Source organism: Achroia grisella, unplaced genomic scaffold, assembly GCF_030625045.1.
Source record: "Achroia grisella isolate CSIRO2021 unplaced genomic scaffold, CSIRO_AGI_Agris_v1 utg509, whole genome shotgun sequence".
Taxonomy (NCBI): Eukaryota; Metazoa; Arthropoda; class Insecta; order Lepidoptera; family Pyralidae; genus Achroia; species Achroia grisella.
The window spans coordinates 3,146,924-3,166,374 of NW_026712902.1; the positions used below are offsets into that span (position 1 = coordinate 3,146,924).

At 32.2% G+C, this 19,451-nt stretch overlaps 1 protein-coding gene and 1 long non-coding RNA gene across 4 annotated transcripts in view; one reads left to right on the forward strand and one right to left on the reverse strand.

Annotated features, from left to right (window-relative positions):
• LOC131846295 (BAG domain-containing protein Samui-like) overlaps positions 1–19,451 on the forward strand; it is a 42,611-nt gene that overhangs the window by 5,769 nt on the left and 17,391 nt on the right. The window contains exon 1 of one of the 3 annotated variants that reach the window (XM_059195561.1): positions 6,042–6,156. The exons of 1 other annotated variant lie outside the window; for it this stretch is intronic. In XM_059195561.1, coding sequence (XP_059051544.1) covers positions 6,145–6,156 — 12 coding nt within the window. In that variant the 5' untranslated portion in view covers positions 6,042–6,144. Of the gene's footprint in view, positions 1–6,041; positions 6,157–10,573; positions 10,760–19,451 lie in introns of those variants that run through there. One more of the 3 variants, XM_059195559.1, reaches the window with a different exon arrangement.
• Positions 17,471–19,205, reverse strand: LOC131846296 (uncharacterized). The gene is made up of 4 exons (XR_009357673.1): positions 18,999–19,205; positions 18,412–18,538; positions 17,953–18,087; positions 17,471–17,770 (listed from the first exon to the last, which is right to left on the reverse strand). It is a non-coding gene; the product is annotated as an uncharacterized LOC131846296 (long non-coding RNA).

A 19,451-nucleotide genomic window follows, 5' to 3' on the forward strand; every position in this document is an offset into this window, starting at 1 on the left:
CTACTTTTTAAAAGTGGTTGAAACGGTAGATGAAATGTTGTATCAAAGGATCGTCATTTTTGAAGCTAGAACGTAAAAACTTTATTCTTTGACTATGTATCAGAAAGATCTAATATAATAGCTTGCTGCCACAGTACATTTTTGGTTATATTGTAAATCAAATTTATAACAAAAGTCCATAATTTTTGGACATGATTTTATTATTATGATGCAACGTTATGTTTAATTTTCTTGTTTGTTCATCTTACGTAGGTGTATGTGTTTACTAATTGTCGAAAGTTACATGATTTCATAATATTTGGAAGCAAAAGCTCTGTTGTTCTTCTTGTTTTTGTTTTGTTTGATTTAAATAAATGTTAACGTTACGTATATGATAAATAGTTTTACGTCCTAATATTTAGTATATTCGGCCGTAAACTATGTTTCCTGCTGAATATGAACACAAAATTTCATAAGAATCATAGTCATTTCGAAGTAGTTTTGTTACAAATACACGGGAAACACGGGAATTTTATATATTTAATATCTTGTTTGTTTTGTTTGATATAGAGAAATGTTTACGTCCTACGTTACATGTATGGAAAATAGTTTACGTCCTAAAATACTCAGTCCTGCTGAATACACACAAAATTTTATAAGAAATGGCAAGTCATTTCGGAGAAGTTTTGTTACAAAGACAGTAACATGACAATTTTGTATATTGAATTTTAAGCTATACTTATACTAGACTTATACAACCTACTGAATATACAAACAAAATTTCACAAGAAACGGTCAAGTCATTTCGAAGGAGTTTTGTTACAAACCTCAGTGTTTGTAACAAAACTCACGGCGCACGGCAATTTTATATATTGAACTAGCTTTTGCCCGCGGCTTCGCTTGTGTTTATTTATCCCCTTAGGAGTGGAATTTATCAAAATCGTTTAGGGTATGCCTACATCATAGTAGCTTTATGCATGCAAAGTCTCTGCTCGATCGGTTTAAAATTGACAAAGTTTCATACAAATTATCATCCCATATTTTATCCCCTTGTGGGTAGAATTCATCAAAATCCTTTCTTATCAGATGCCTACGTTATAACATCTACCTGCATGCCAAATTTCAGCCCGATCCGTCCAGTGGTTTGGGCTGTTCGTTGATAGATCACTATGTGGGTCACCTTTGAGTTATATATATTTAGATATTAAGATATTGGACTTATACTCAAACTTACTGAATATACGAACAAAATTTCATAAGAATCGGTCATGCCGGAGGAGCTTTGTTATAAAGACTGTGACATGACATTTTTATATATTGAATTTTAAGGTATTGGACAATCGCTCGGACCACTTGGATGTTTCATTGTTGGAACATGTGTTTCTGTATACACAATTGGTAATCAATTAGTGAATAATCGCGGTGATTCACTGTCATTCGGAATGCTAAATTACATTTTTAACATATTTTCAATAACTATACCCGACATATATTACGACCAAAGATTGTAGTTTCCAGCATTAGAAATATTGTGGTCTCTAGTACCAAACAACACAATTATTTTTAGCGTTAAATGTATTGGTTTTTGCGGAATGATATCTATATTTATGCGTAATGAAGTCTTATTTATTACTTGATGAGTCTGAGTTCCGAATGAGTGGTAAAATAAGTATATACTTTTATATCCAAGTAAATTTCATACCATATGTATGAAATTTTCTTGGTAGTCTGTTATAGAATCCTCCGAAACGGAGCATTGACCGGTTTATATGAAATTTGCTGGGTGAATATTATACCGCTAGGTGATAAGGGCAGCCCTATCCAGAATAATTTATATGGCAAAAGAACATTTGCCAAGTCAGCTAGTTTTTATATAATAATTTTATAACCTAAGTTACAATGTAGTAAAGTATTCACAATTTGAATATGTATCCAAACTAGCCAAAATTGCATTTCTATTGAGTTTACAAAATTAAGTTAGTTATTATATAGCCAACTATGTAATAACTAACTTAATTTTGTAAAGATTAAAAAAATATTTTTTTCAAAATTATTCCAATTTATATATTTATACCAATTTATAAGGTAATTAGTTTATTTGGATACATTGCGATATGAGTGACCAATTAATGGGATTTGCTTCCAAGAAATAATAATACAAATCAGTGGACCATGCAGTGCTTTGTCTTGGACAAATGTCACATACTCCTGTATGCGACTGGTTGACTGTTGAATGGAAATTAAACTTTAATATAATCTGCAGAAGACTTACGCTTCTTGGACACAGTACATTATATATGTAAAACAATATTGATTGACAGCACAATACCGATGCACTTGAGTTGCTCAACTGTACGGTCATAATAAAAATGTTTTCCCACAAAGAAATCGACTTTGTCATGCCTAAATTAGTATCAAAGTAACAGAACCACATCAATTAAAAAGAACTTTAAAAAAATAGTAATATTTTTTAATAATGCGTTAAATAAAAGACCACCCAATTCGACTGGCTTCTCAATTATTAGGACAGCATTACCCATAGCATCTAAAATATTGCCATGTTATACTGTAATATTTGGAAGTAATCCTAAAGAGTATGTTGCCGTTGTATTGGACAATCTGTTAGCAGTTCATACATTCTAAAGATCTGCTTATAGTTCAAGAACTGATTGCAGATAGGAGAGAAAAGGAAAAAAAAATTCTATTGTCGTGTAGGAAGGAATCTTAATGAAATTTGACGTCGTGATAGATTGTATTGCTAGGATAGAAAGAGTAATAAAAATATACGAAGTCGAGGAAAACGGCTAGTACATTATAAGATCTAGACTAATCTAGACTATTGGTTGTGAACTCGCTGTTACGACAGCTCGCAATAAGGCTTCAGGTTCCAGTTATATTATATTTAGGTAGATTGTCGCATGGCTAATCCTTTTTGATATGTATTTACTGAAGTTACTCTTTTTAACTTGACTCAAGTTTCTTGCTCATTCTTCTTGTGATGAGTTTGCGTTGTGAATGAGTGGCAGAATATAAAAAATAACTACAAAAATGTTTATATTAAATTTATTTGAATAAAGATTATTTCTATTTAAAATGCTATGCTATGGCAATCTAATGCTATTATAATGGCTAGGTTAATGAAGTTAAGGGGACTAAATTAATACATGGCGACGGCTGTGTTGATTAATCGTGAACAATTGATTTGATACGGTTGTAAACTGATTTGACCGACAAAATGTCATAATGAAAATTTTATTGTACAGACCAATGCAAAAGACATCTTGTTAGGTGTATTTATCTACTGCTGTGCACTGACTATATATCGCAAGCTTAGTATTAATCTCTATTAATTTAAAAATACAAAATTTGACAAAACAACTTTAAATTTAAAATTTAAGTTGATTTCCCCAAATTTTTGTATTTTGACTTAAAACAATTTATTAAGTGTGCTCTATGTATAGCTAGATATTCTGTGTGTAGTAATTTAGTAATCATAAACTATACCTACATTTCTTGAGTATTCTGTTTTTCCTACACTTAGGGAGGCTCCACTTGTAACACATTTCGAGACGGCTCTTCTAGATTTTTCATGAGTATGGTACTCATTACACTTAAAAGTAGTAATAGGTACACCATTTTATCCCATGTTCGTATTGTTAAGGTTACAGAGATATGTAATAGAATTCAAAGACTGATTGCTGTAAATGCTTAAATGCTGACTTAGGTCTAGTAGTTCTTACTCGTCACTTTTTTCGCATAGAACCAATACTCATTTAACTTGTACCTCCTCAGGTTTTAATTTGTTCATCCTATCGCACTAAACGTGATCTAAATCGGTTTCGGGTAGATTAGAATTAGATCATGTGATAAATAATTGTGCTATCTTAACCTAGATAAAGAATTTAACTAAATAAATTATATGAATCACTCACTACAACAACTAAAAATACAGAACCCAATTCCATAGCGACGTAACTTTAAATGATGATGATAAAAATTTAGAGCAAGCATTTGACAGTATTTGCATATATATAAACCTCATTTTGAATTTGTCAAAGCTTGTTATTTAGCACAACATTCCGACACAATTATTTGCAAACACTATAGAAGATACGAGCAGGTGTGTGTAGTTGCTTCTTTGCTTGCAAGCCTTTATTTGAATCCTGGGTCATATTCCTTCCTAGCTGGCGACCAAGATTTAGTTGTTATTTTAATATTTGTTTGTGATTATCGTGAAAACGATATTATTTGTTTATTAACTCTTGACGCTTTAACTTCTTAGCGAATGGTCTTGAAATTTGACATTCAAGTAATATTTGGTGAATATCACCTATTATTAGGTAATGGAGAAGTACATGGCTATATTTGTATCTTAATCACGCGGACAAAGTCTACGAAGATATAAATAGAATAAACAATTGCTATTTTTTAAAGTTAATTCGACCTGTTTTCATGCCAGTACCATCCGATGTAGACAGAGAGAACCGGATATTGAAATCCTCTTTAGTTACAACCCGTGCTTACAATCTCACACCTTCTACAGACTTCCAGACTCTCTTCTCCTGTAGATTGATGTGTTTTTAATTACCAGAATTTGGCGAGGTAGTAAGAAGTAAAACTGAAGGTACTACTACAGGCACACCTAGTGGAGTGTATATGTGATTATATTTTTAATACAACATTGGGGTAGTTCATTTCGTTTGAGCGTGACATCATTATGAACGTAAAAATAAAGTACTTTGTCATGCTCCACCTATATATCAGGGCAAGGCCACTAGCATCACCTCACAACGTAAATTCCAGATTATCCAATGATTTGTTTATTCACTCTATTTGTACATATAGTACATATACATCTGTTTCTTTTTGAACTCTCTACTTTGCAGATATGTTTATTTGAAAACCAAGTTGTTATTTTCTTAATTACGCATTTATAGATTAGTCAGAGAAAATTGTTGTTGATTTTTGAAGAGCTTCACTTATATGGTAAAATCTATTTCCATCCCTGACTTGAGCGTAGAATACAGTCGCTGATAGAACAATATAGAACATAATGCGTATTATTTTTCTTAAGTTCACCTTGACAACCCTGATGATATACAATACTTCAAGCTGATCGACTAATAGACTGCAATTTGCACTAGCTCCGTGCCCGCGTGGGTGATAATGAATCAGAAACGGTAGTAGTGGGTCGCTCAAGGACTTCCCTTTTACTGCACTTATGTATGAAGAAATTAATGTTTAGCTCACGTGTCGCTTAAGTAGTAGTTTGTTACAGAAGAGAATAACACTAATGATTTTATAAGGACCAAATTATAGGAAGCTGAATTGTTTATTCCTTTGTAGACTTACGTCATATTTCCAAAAGTAATTGCATGAATTTATATTAAATCTGTGATATAAGTAGACGCCATGAAAGGTCTAGTATATTATATATCTAATTCATTTGATTCTAAGAAATCAAACTGACGAACGGGCGTTTACTATTTCCCAAAATATATTCCTTGCGTTAATACCTATCCTATTCTCGAGCCTAGCCTTTAAAATTGTTGTCAGACAGAATTGTTACTACTGAATAATTATGAATTATTGATTCATTTCATGTAACTTGCTCAGTCAACCTTGAAAAGTCCAACGTCACTTTTCAATTTAGTTAACTTAGAATGCTGTTCGTTTATATCTTTGTGTTTATCAAACTAAAATGGAATGCTAAAACAAACAAAATTAATCGTGACTTGCAGAACTTTTTTATAAGCGCTTCATTATTCAAGAGGATTCACCTTTAAATAAAGTAGATTTTCAATTTTTCTATTTATTAAAGAAAGTTGTCTCGTTCAGCAAATATTCGTTTATATAGTGTTTAATACGAGATACACTCTACCCTCTAATCCTAGCGAGACAACGTGTCCGCACGCTCTTGATCTTCATCTCGGCAAGAGTTTCCACAGTGACGCAAGGAATATAATTTGTGTAGAGTTATTCCAAAAGTTCTATTTCGGTGTACCGCGGCTCTCACCTATAATACATGCAAAACGACGCGCAGAGCTCTACGAGTGAGTAGTGTGGCAGACAAACTAACAAAAAAGTGTCCAGTTCAACAGGAAAATCCATAAACCATTGTTTTGAAAGTGTAACAACTGTACCACAATAGAATGACTGTGTAAAATGAAGCGAAACGTGAGTATAACGTGATGATCGTATAAACGTTAAAAATAAGTTGATGAAAATATCGCATTTGTAGATGGTAATACTAATTTCAGTGTTGCTAGTGTGTACGATATTAATATTTTGTACAGACATTGACCGTTTATTCCTAAAATTGTTTTGTCTAGTTAGTACTCAATATATTTATAATACAGTACGGTTTAGAATTTTAAAATACTGCATACTGTTTGATTTTCTGTCTCGCACTAGCGAATTTGAACTGAAATGAGTAATCAAACAGCGCGTCTCGCTGCATACCTAGTCTTCATTATCCGGCTGTATTGTCTATTTACGTCAATTTGTAAACATAGTTCAATCAAAGACAAATGACAATATTTACTTATATTGTTCGTTTTCTTTTTATACAATTTTTTTTTGTTTTATTCATTGGCAGTCTTGCTCATATTGTTCCTTTTTTTTTGCTCCCTGAGAAATATAATAATTTACTATATTTCTTGTATTCTAAGTTAATATTATAAGGTAAGTAGGTGACAGAACAATAAGTTGAATTATTTTTCAGTTCATTAAAAAGTTTTCATTTTGAGAAATTATTGTTTTGTCTATAAATAAATTACTAATCAATTTTCAAATAGTTCAAAACAGTTGTAATGATTTGTATCAAATCTTGTACCTTAAGCCTTTTCTGTTTTTGTATCGAATCTTGTACCTTTATAGTATTTTGCTGTGCAATTTTATTTATAAGTATTATTAATTGATATAGATCGTCTAGACATTATTTGTTATATTAAAATTCACTTATATCCGTTCACACGAGGTTTGCACATCCAATTTCTTAACTGGTGCCATATATACACTTTGATACACGCAATTCTTGATCCCCTCCCTCCGATAGTACATATTCAATTTCATATTCATTGATGAAACGTTCAATTAATCATTAGTAACCAAAATGAGTATTGTATAGTGGACTATTTGCATGCCTTGCATATTTATAATGCACTAGCTGCACCCGCGACTTCGTCCACGTGGAATGTAAATTTATTTTTCTAAAATATAAGTAGCCTAAGTTCTTATTACATCGGCTACCTGATAATAAAAGTCCCGTCGAATTGGTCCAGCCATTTCAGAGATTACCCGGAACAAACAGACAGACAAGCAGACAAAAATAGTAAAAAATGTTATTTTGGTGTAATTACCATATTTATATTCCTATGTATGTAGTAAAAAAACGGTTATTTCAATAGTACAGACAGACACTCCAATTTTATTTATTTGTAAAGCATTAGTCGTTTAGTATTCATTCCTTTCTCCTCATATGGAATGGGTCATCGACATTCGCATGCCAATACTGATGCCAAATAGCAATCAGCTGATTAACAGTAGTATTTTTACGGAGCTATGAATTGTATAAAATCATTACATAGTATAAAACAAATTCCATGTCTGTCCGTCCCTATGTATTTTAAATATTTAAAACTACTCAACGGATTTTGAAGCGGTTTTTATTTAATAGATAGAGTGATTCAAGAGGAAGGTTTATATGTATAATACATGTACACCCGGGCGAAGCCGAGGCGAGTAGCTAGTGTGTTATAATTAGTACTTGATGATGTCAACTAATGGTATGGTGTAGATATTATAGATTTTGCTTGCTTCCTTGAAGTTATTTGGTAAAGTTAAATTGCAATGTTGGTAAGTGAACATAAAAAGTAACTTGTCTCGATCAATTTCAAATTTGAATATCGTTCGTTATACAGAGGGAAAGATGCCTGTGCGCTGTTTTAATTACGAAGTTTGTGAGCTCAACTAATCTATACATCGATCCATATGAATAAAATTGAAGTGTCTGTTTGTACTACTACGTGCATGAATATAAATACGGTACAACATTTTTTACAATTGTTGTCTGTTTGTCTGTCTGTCTGTTCAGGCTAATCTCTAAAATGGTTGGACCGAATCATATGTATACATTTTTCACATTTTCATATGTATTTATTGAAAAGTTATCCATTTGAATTACAAACAGACATTTCAATTTTATTTATTTGTATAGATGTATATAATTATATAAACTCGGTCACATACTACGTACTCCCGTGAAAAACTGAGTAACGTTGCTAGTCAATATACAGGCGACAGCCTCGGTGGTTTAGGGGTCTGGCACACCGCTTTACTTCCGATGGTTGCGGGGTCGATTCCTCGCACAGTACAAATATTGATATTCATGAGTATGATAGAAAAAAAGGATATATACATCATATGAGTAAAAGTATAGAGTGAAAAAAAAAATGTATAAATAATTTGGTACTTAAAAGGGATGATTATACCCTCTCGAGAGCTATTAATAAATTATAATTGTGTTTTGGTCATCCCGTGTGTTTGTTCGGTGTTTCCATTTATCAAAATTGTATATGGACAGCTGAAGGAGAATTTAAACATGCAACTTAATTACTATTGTCTTGGCAATCCGTATAAATTATGTGGCAGATGATTCATGATTTTTATCTAGATATTGTTTATTCTTTATTTCAGCATCAGGCCATTTCATCTTAAAATGTTTACTAGTGTGTACTCTAGGACACTTTTTAACAGCGCCATCTAGTCCCATTTTGTGAACCTCGGTGGTCTAGTGGTTTAGCACACCGTTTTGCTTCTGATGGTCGCAGGTTCGATTCCTCGCACGGTACAAACATTTGTATTTATGGGTGTTTTCTATTTATGTAAGTACAAAAGAAAGTATCTATGTATATATGTATATTAGTTGTCTAGTGTCCATAACATAAGCTCAGCTTAACTTGGGACTAGATGACGCTGTGTTGTCCAGGGGTAATATTATTATTATTAACAAGAATAGTGACATGGTAAATAAAGGTACTAGTTACCTCTCTCAATCTACTTAGCTAGTGAAACCTAGGCCAAACGTTTTAACATAAAATTCGTTCGTGTTAACAGTCGAATAATATAAATAATACGTGTGTACATTATCCTTGATCATGCTATTTCTGTGACAGGTTTAATATTCGAGAAATAATTTATTTCATTGGATACATAATATAAATATGTATATATTTTTTATTATCTATGTAATGTCAACTTGGAAAGGGAGAGGACGACCTGGCTGGATGGAAAAAAGATGAATAGATTGTGTGAAAGATGATATAAATAAAAGGAGAGTATGCTCAGAAATGACGGCTAATAGGGATCAGTGGAACAGGAGGACATAAAGCGTCGACCATAAGTAATGGCATAAAGGCAAGGCAATGAATGCATTTTATTACTTACTAGCTTTGCCCGTGATTTTACCCGCAAGAAATTTATAGCCTATATGTTATTCTGATGTCTAACCTATATTAGTGTAAAGTTTCAACAAGAGCCGTTCAGTAGATTTTGCTCGAAAGAGTAGTACTCACAAACTTTCGCGTTTATAATATTATTAAGATGTATCTGCGACCAGCCAATTAGCTTTTATCAGATTTGCTTATTTCTGTTGTTTTGGTTGTGTCGTTTATATACATCACCGTAGTCAGTAATAAAATATTGTAATGCTTCTATATACACTTACTTTATAATCATGACAATATTTTATTATTAATTAACTGAGCCCGTGAATTCGTATCTGTATAACTGTTTGGTTTGGAAACCAATTGCAATAAAATAAACACGACATTTTAAGTGAAGCTTATCATAATAATTAGTGAAAACCACACACAGATCGATCGAGCCATTCAGCCGTTGAGATTAGCGAGCACAAACGCAAATACAAACAGATAAACATTCTAGTTATCATTTTTTTAGTTTCTATTATAATATATAAAGAGTCACAATAGTTTTTTCATATCCTTCATGAACAGACAAAAATGAGTTATTATATTTTTATTATTAATAGATTTTATGATCAACTACACACGGATGCTTACAAATCTTTGAATTTCTCGGCTTGTTCTACACTATAACACGCATGGATTATACTTATAAATTTTCCTCTTGAATAACTCTATCTATTGCTGAAAACTGCATTAAAGTCCGTTGCGTAATTTAAAAGGTATAAGCTAGCAGACACCGGTGGCGGTTTTATACGATGTAAAGGTAATTTTTTCAGTGCACTAAAGAATTTAGACAATTTAACTCCTAACTAAAAACTTAGAATATTCTAGAAGGAGTTCCAGAGTTCTAGACGGACGTAGAAAGCGACTCTGATTTCCAAAAAGCTCACAGGACGCAGGCGCTATGACCCTACCCCGTACCATAAAACGTGCCGCATTATATATCGCTTTAGATTACTTTACAACTCGCCACTGAACTTACGACGCGAACATTGACCGTCGTGTGCGTGGTACAGGGTCCATCTGCGATCTCTCGAATGTTCTTGCAGTGTCGAGAATTGCGAAGTGGCGGCGTCTGTTGTATAAATACGATTGGGTAGCACCGATCCCTTCAGTATAGAGACGGATACGGTAACGAACTGTTATTCTCGATTAGTTTATACCACGATTTACACGTACGCACCGAGGTGAAGTGATTATTTGTGATACATTCCAGTGTGATTAAAATGGAATCTCCAGTTGTATTGGATAAGCCACCTGAATATCATGGGAATACAGCGAGGAATAACGAGGTAAGGCATGTAGATAGTTAGTAATTAACGAGATTTTTTTTTAAGTTTGAAGATAATTACGAAAAACACTGAAAATGTCATTAGTAGTATTTCGTCAATAAATCGTGAATAATAATATTATTTACTATGTATTTGATTTTATTTGGCATTGTCTTGAAGTTATTTTAAATTTTGTTCCATTCAACTAAAAGTTCTCTTTATGATTAAGGAAATGTATTACGGGATACTTATAAAATAATCGGAATTTGCCAATATATCGTGTAATATAATTATTAGTAAACACAACATTAAAAAATATAAGTAGAGAGATTTTTTGTAAATCGGTTGAAAATAGTGAGTTAAATATTTAAACACATTTTTTTTTTGTATATTTTTGCATACAGATTAAAATTTACCATTCCCCCCTGTACTTATGTCATCGGCTAAAATCGGTCCAGCCGTTTCAGAGATTATTAGCAAGAACAAACAGATTTTTTTTAAATATTTTATTGTAGGACCGTTTATAGTTTCATATGCAACCGAACATATTCTAGTTCAAGTAGGCACAAAATTAGTCGAAGGAAGTAGTAAGCTTCAGTGGGAACCCGGAAAGATGGGCACGCTTTAGAGTGGGCCACTGCCATCAGGTTGCGGTGGTCCATCATTTGGATCCCGCGGCTCTGGCATATGGTGTTGGATGAGATACATTACATACATAGCAGTTTTTAGTGAATAGGAGTATAACAGTACCCGCTTGCCTCCCGCGGGCCTGCTCTAAGCAAAATAAAAAAATATATAAAATTAACCAATTTCAAATTAGTCACTATAAGTTTTTTGCTCCAAGTGAAATAAAATAAAAATTACTAAATTAGCAAATTTTCAGCTGTATATTTACGTCGCATTTAGAATTGGAATATCAGTGAGTTGTTTAGCAAAGAATTTTCCTAGTAACACTTTGGAAGTGTTCCAAATTAGAGTATGGTCATGATGATTGTAGCGGTTTTGCGGTGATACCTATTGCATTATGAGCACTAAGGGCAAACTTTGATCTTGAAATTAAAAATATCGATTGTTTCATTTGTTAGTCATTAGATAAATAATATAATAAAATAATATAACATACAATAATTATATAAAAGTACTCTGTAGACTTTACACTTTCTTCTTACCTTACTAATATTATAAACGCTAAAGTTTGTGAGTACGGATGGATGAATGTTTGTTGTCTGTTCATTCACGTAAAAACTACGATGAAACTTTACAATAAAAATGAAGTCGCTTCCGCTGTCTTTTCGCTTAGATTTTTGTAATATGTACAATTATTTTTAAATTCAACATAATACTTATTCTTGAAAATAACAAATAATTAAACTAGATGACGCTGTGTGAATTGTCCACGGTTATTGGTATTATTATTTAAACTATTTTAATTGTTTATCATATACTTTCAAAGTATATACATACTAGCAGACTCGGCCACACTGTGGCTAAGGTTAAATAATATTGCGATATAATAAGGTTATAAAATTGGAGTGTCTGTATATATTGAAATAACCGTTTTTTTTAGTACATTCATATGAATATAATTACGGTGCATACACCAAAATAACATTTTTTGTCTGTCGATCTGTTTGTTCCGGCTAATCTCTGAATTGGCTGGACCGAATTTTTTTTGGTAGGTAGCTGATGTAATAAGGAGTAACTTAGGCTACTTTTATTTTAGAAAATAAAGTTAAATTTCACGCGGACTAAGTCGCAGGAACAGCTAGTTTATATATGTATAATATACATTTGAAAATGTGACAAAATAATTCGATAGCTAAAACGGATCTGTACATTATGTAGACAATGTAGTGTCGAACCATTTATTTACCTGATGTTGTACAACTATACACGAAGCCATGTCAACATCTGACGTCACGTGCGTGGTTCATGAGTCACTGGTGGCGAGTCGATACCCGTGCAGCTGTTACTGCCATTTATAGTCGGCGTCGCTTTTTTCCCTAACACCGGTATGTTAAAATACCAACATACGATTTATAGAAAAAAAATTATTAGTACGAGTAGATAGCAAAAAAGCAATTATCATGATGATCAAATTGTAGGTATCAGTGTTCAATTTTGACGTTTTGATTGTGATTTTTTCAAATAAATGTAATGACTTGAAAGTGATTGGAAACTGGTAAAGTTTGGTTTCAAACCAGTCCTCAGTCGTGACGTTTTGATTGATAACTGAAATAGATAAGATTGAGTTAACCATGCAGACGAATCGGTCAATATAATAATAATAACTCCAGAACCATCACATAGCGCCATCTAGTCCCAAGCTAAACAGAGCTTGTATTATGGGTATTAGATAACGGATGTAAATACACAGATACATTTTTTGTCAATATATATATCCGTAGCCTATGGACGCCTAAAAGACCAGAGATGTTCCACCAGGGAGTTGAGCGTTGCCGACCCTTAAGAAACCTTAATATATCCTTCTTGAAAACCCCCATGCTGTAGTCTCTCGAGAAAACATCGGCAGGTAGTTAATTCCGCAATCTAAGTGTACGTGAGAAGAAACTCCTCTAAAACCTTATCTTATTAATATACATAGAAAATACCCAAACCAATACACACAATCATACTCATGAATACAAATGTTTGTACTGTGCGAGGAATCGAACTCGCGGAAGTAGTACGGTGTACTAAACCACTAGACCACCGAGGTCGTCAATATATATCTATTGAGATCGCTTATTGAATTATTAAGGGTAATATTTTAACGAAAATAAATGGATTAGTTAAAGATGTTTCCGCGTAGATATGAACCCACTTCTGTTTCATGTTATCCGTTAAGAGCAGTCTGTACTAAATATAATCTAATATTAACTTAGGTAGAGCATTGATACGGCTGCCTTCTATTTATCGTACATTCACATGTGAATCATGCAAATGTACTACGAGATCAACTATAATTCATGGGCCTCGGTGGTATAGCGGTTTACTTCCGATGGCCGCGGGTTTGGTTTTTCGATATGTAATACAGATAGATAGTACGAGACATCTCTTACTATACTTACTTCTCTTCTCTTTTTATATATGATAGAGTGGCCTATACCAAAATTTTTCGTTTAATTTTTTGCACATAATTTTTTTTTATTACGTGACGTTAAAAATACGTACATACACTCCTAAATATTCACCCTTCTGCCACCAATATCTGTTTTCTAATAGCAATATTAATTTATATTATATATTTATAGCAAAACAACATTTACCTTGTCACCTAATATATACGTAATAGTACGAGATGTTAAATAGAATATTAAATTGATATAATAAAAATAAAATTCTGTTGATTTTCATGCCAGTTCTTCTCAATTGAATCTGTGTACTAAACTGGACGGTAGGGAGAAAATATTAATACAAAAAACTTGACGTTCATGAGCAGCTAAAATGTCCTACATGAATAAATGACTATTTATTTTGATTTACGTAACACTAAGATTATTTAGTAACTAATTATAGATATTAATACCATTATATGAGTAAGGGTTTGCGAGGGTTATTAATTAAGTTATAAAATCCATCACACAAACGCCTATGTGCAACTCTTCTCCATTTCATCATCTGCCACCCTTCCTTCTCTTTCCGTCTCTAGGATACCACTCTATTTTTCGACTCCATTTTTCGCTTGTGTCACCATGTCATCATGTGGCCAGCTCATCGCCACTTCTGCTGGTCTATTTTTGTCAATATGTCTGTCAATTTCGTGCTCAACCTAAAATCATTGTTCCTAACCAGGTCCAGTCATCGTATGCCTATCATACATCTCTCTAGCCCTTATAAGTAAGGGTGTGCGGGGGTTATTAATTAAGTTGTAAAATCCGTCACACAAACACCTACGGGTATTAGCTGCAATGCCTATATGGTAGATCAGATTTGGTTGGTTCCAAATTGTTTGTGGCGAGAGTGATTTCTGTATTTGTAAATTTAAATATTCAACGTCTAGATTTGGTATGCCGTGGGATTTGTTTCGCAATGAGTCAAATATGATTAGTAGGTATTATGTAGGTCGTCACAGTTTTCATCATAGCGGAAATGGTCGTGCGACTACAAATATGGTATTGTGGTTCTGGAAAGAGATTCTAAGAGATGTTATTAACAAAAAAAAGCAAGTATATTTTTGGTTAATTGCCTCGATATCAGTTTTTTGTCAGTTCGTTTAGAATAGTCTTTTTTTAATGTGGTATTGTGGTTCTGGAAGGAGATTCTAAGAGACAATATACTGGTATTTACAAGCACAATAATAAAGAACTAGTAAATTGTTGGTTATTCGCCTCCATCTGTTTTTTTTGTTAGTTCGTACTTTAGAATAGTTTTTTTTTTACTGTTTACGTCAATTGTAGATTTAGTCAATAGTTCTTCATTACATAGTATAAAACAAAGTCGCTGTCGCTGTCTGTCCGTCCCTATGTATGCTTAAATCTTTAAAACTATGCAATGGATTTTGAAGAGGTTTTTTTTAATAGATAGAGTGATTCAAAATGAAGGTTCTTATGTAATACATGTACACCCGTGCGAAGCCGGGGCGGGTAGGTAGTATTAAAATAAGGTACATAGAGTAAGATTTTATTCATTTAAGATAGAGCGAGAAAAACTTCCCTGTTGGTCCTTTAAACAAATATTTTATTTTACATTTTTCATGTAATTTTGTGTGAATGTAAAACCATATAGCATCCATTCACAACAGAAAAAAAACATTTGAGAAACAGACACTTCAATTTTATTTATTTACTGGCTGTACACTCGACTTTGGACGCGTGGAATTTAACTTTATTTTTTGAAATAAAAGTAGCCTAAGTTACTCTTTATTACATCAGCTACCTGTCAAAAAGAGTCCCGTCAAAATAGGTCCGACCATTTCAGAGATTAGCTGGAACAAACAGCTGTCTGTATGTCAGACAAAAAAGTTATTTTGGTGTATGTACCATAATTTGCCTTTGCATGTAGTAAAAAACGGTTATTATATTTATATGTATAGATAAACTTATCAATTATAATATTTTTATTCTATTAAACTAGTAAGAAACAAACGTATGTTCGTTAACGTTTAGAACATAATCTATAGCATATGTTCTGCTGTAACTGTATTTCATTCTCCTACAACTGGTCGTGCCTGTCAATGACTGTATGACGTCACGGTTTTGAACCATCCATCACTGTGATGGTTTAATTGTAATATTATTCATGTTTAAAACTACGATATTATAGTGGTGTTAATAAGTGATGTTATATTACACTCAATGATTATGTCAGTGTCCAGTCTTCGCTCTACATTTAATTTGACGCGGTAACATATGGAGATAATCCACGATGAAGTTGAAATTATTTATGTTATTTTGCAATTGAAAGTGTATTTTTTTATTATTATTAAAGTGACGCCTAAATAGTAATAATGATAATAAATAACACTAGACAACTTACGTAGTCCCCTGGGGGCGTATTATGAACTCTTTAAAATCCAGTCAGTTTCCAGGCAGTTCAGTTTACGGCCTTAAACTGAATTGTTCTTTTTCGTATTATGAGGGTCCAAATTCAAACCGTATTCTGCCTGGATAGTTTGTCTCTGGCTGGTTAGTGGATTTTCTCGCGCTGCGTTCGGATACGCATACATTCGTTGCAACGTTAAGTTGAGTTTTTGTGTGTCACTTTTTGGACAAAATATTAATTAAATAAATGTAAATTAAATATAGAAAACAGTAATTAAGATACAATGGTAGAATTTGTGTAATATACAAAAATATTCCAGACAGTTTTATTGTCTTTTTTAATAATTCGGATTTATTTGTAAAAAACATTTTCATTGTAATATCCAAACGAACTTTGTGCATATACTTAAAATTCCGCGCAAAGTACAATTTGAAACTTAGCCTTTCCATTACTTTATACGCAAGTTAAATTTAATAATTCAATTATTGTGAAAAATATACCTAATGTAACGTAAGTATTCCTAACATTTTCTTAGTAATGTTTTTTTTAAAATGATGCAAATATTTAACTGTTTATATTTGTATATTTATCTAACTAAATTGTAGATCACGCACTGAAACCCCTCGCTAACGTCGTGTATCGTACCGGTAATTTAAAATTATATGGGATTTTTAAAATCCCATAGGGAAATGGCAAGTGGCTTTAATAAGTCCGCCCAAGAATACCATACCAATCGCTTGTGTGAGGACGTCGCTCAACAATTAAACTCCTTAGGAAAAGGGGGTTTTAAAGACTGGAAAGGATTGTCAAGTTTAAGTGTTATAAGGTAACCATCTGAATTTTAATTTATTTCATTTAATAGGAATCTCAGTAAAATCTGAAATACATGTATCTATGCAAATAAATTGAAGTATCTGTTTGTAATTTTGAAGTTCACCAGTTACAACAGCTTTTCAGTAAATGCATACATATATAAGGTAAGATAAATGACATTAAAAAAATAAAAATATTTGTCTGTCCGTTTGTTTGTTCTTGCTAATCTTTGAAACAGCTGGACCAAATTTGAGGATACTTTCACTGTCATATGTAATGAGTTGTGTAAAGGAGTAACAAGTTGCTTTTATTTGAGATATTTTATTTATTTTAACAAAAACTAGGTATGCCATATGGACAAAGTCATAGGTAATAACTAGTATATAATAAAATTATCATATCCCTTTAATTATAACTACCAATAAAAGACATAAATAATGTACCTATATCATTTATTATAAAAACAAATAATTAAAACATTGACCTATTAACAATATTATTATTTATAAATGTTTCAATTTCTTAGTTCCACAACTAAACAACATGGGTTTGTCTAGCAGCTAGACCTTCATTTAGTTCTCTATAAGAACTCAAAGTACATGTAGGCATCTAAATCTAGAAGCCCAATTGTGCTCTCAATGATATTCCATGTTCTTACAGTGTAATATGCTTCTTGTGGTCCTGGTATAGCATTTGAGATGGGAGTATACTTCTCCAAAGCATATCCTGGATCTCCTAAAAAAAAAAAAACATATTATATACTATAATATTAATATTTATTTACAAAAAGTATTATTTCATTAAAAACACAGCACAATAACTGTTGGTGCTGATAAATAACTATGTTTCTAAATTACTGAAGTTTAGAGCTTAGATGTAATGATGTTTGTAGTTTCATAATAAAATTTTGTGCTTACCAAGTAATCATAAGGATTTATTCCAGCTTAAGTCCTCTAGATGTTGCTTAATGCCTCTGCTTTGCCCAAATGTCATGAGTAGCTCCAGTTCCAGTTGGCATCCACACTTATAATCTCCATGTCAGCATTACTAACCTAAAATTTTTTTCCAGATTAATTACATAGATGAAGATTATTTGAAACATAAGAGAATAATTAATAGATAAATATTATTTGAAACATATGAGATTAATTACATGGATACAGATTATTTGAAACATATGTCTAAGTGTTATGGTCATTTAATATTTAAGTAAACAATTTATTGTTAGTATATAAGTAGCTTTAGAGATGTAAAATCATTAACATATTTTGCATGTCTAAAATCTTGTTTATTGTTAATTTATATAATTATATTAAAAAAAGATATTAAAAGTGCTTATATTATTAAACATGTCTTTTAATTTATATTTCACTTACCAATTATATATTTAATGAATGGTATTGTTTTCTACAGTAATATCTCTTCTTAATTTACAATGGGGTGGCATGTGTACAGTCAAATACAGCCCAATACACCCAGCATTCCAAATTCCAATTATAAAACCTAAAATATAATTAATTTAATTTAATTAATTGTCCTCGGAGGAAAGTGCCGGAGAGACTGCACATCATCAGACTGTTGCATACTTGTATACTTGCTTTCTAGGCTTTACTTGTATGCATACATTTTACCATATATATTATCACTATATCATATGGTATGGTACATGGTACTCATAGATGTATTTGCAACAATAACAGTTGCTAATTGTATAGAAATAGATACCTTTGAATATTTATTATCTATCCTTTACTCAGATGTCCTTGGAATTTTATATATGTATTTACTTTTGGATGTTGGGTAAATGCAATAAATCGGTTATTTGCCATTGGCTGTGCTAAAGAATGAACAGCAATATCACTAATAGGCCGTTGATAAATATGCCTGTAGCATAAATAATAATCCTACTAAAACCTGACATAGTCAGCTAGTGATTTAGTGAAATAATTACAATACATTATACCTTAGTTTCCACTGGTAGGTCTGTAAATTTCGATGATAACGGCATATGAGTTCGCACGCATATTACGCACCAAATCTTTATTTAGATTATAACGTTTTCTAAATTGTTCATTTTTATTGGATTGGTCGCGTAATCGCCGTCTTTTCACTTTCCTTACTTCTTTTTCGTAGGGTGCACACATTTCCAAAAACTCCAATACTTCGAGTTCATCACACATCATGATAATTAACACGAAACAAAAACAATCGAAATAACTGCACAAACATATTTTAAACATAATAAAAACTGACATAGAAATAGAAATAATAACCAAATTACAATAATGAAGCTATAAATTAGAAAACAATTCTATAAAAGCTAATATGAAGCCACCGTAAACTGAATTGTTTTTAAACGGTCTTTTTGACAGTTGTGTCCGATTAGATCTGTCAAATGAAACGCTCATAATACGAA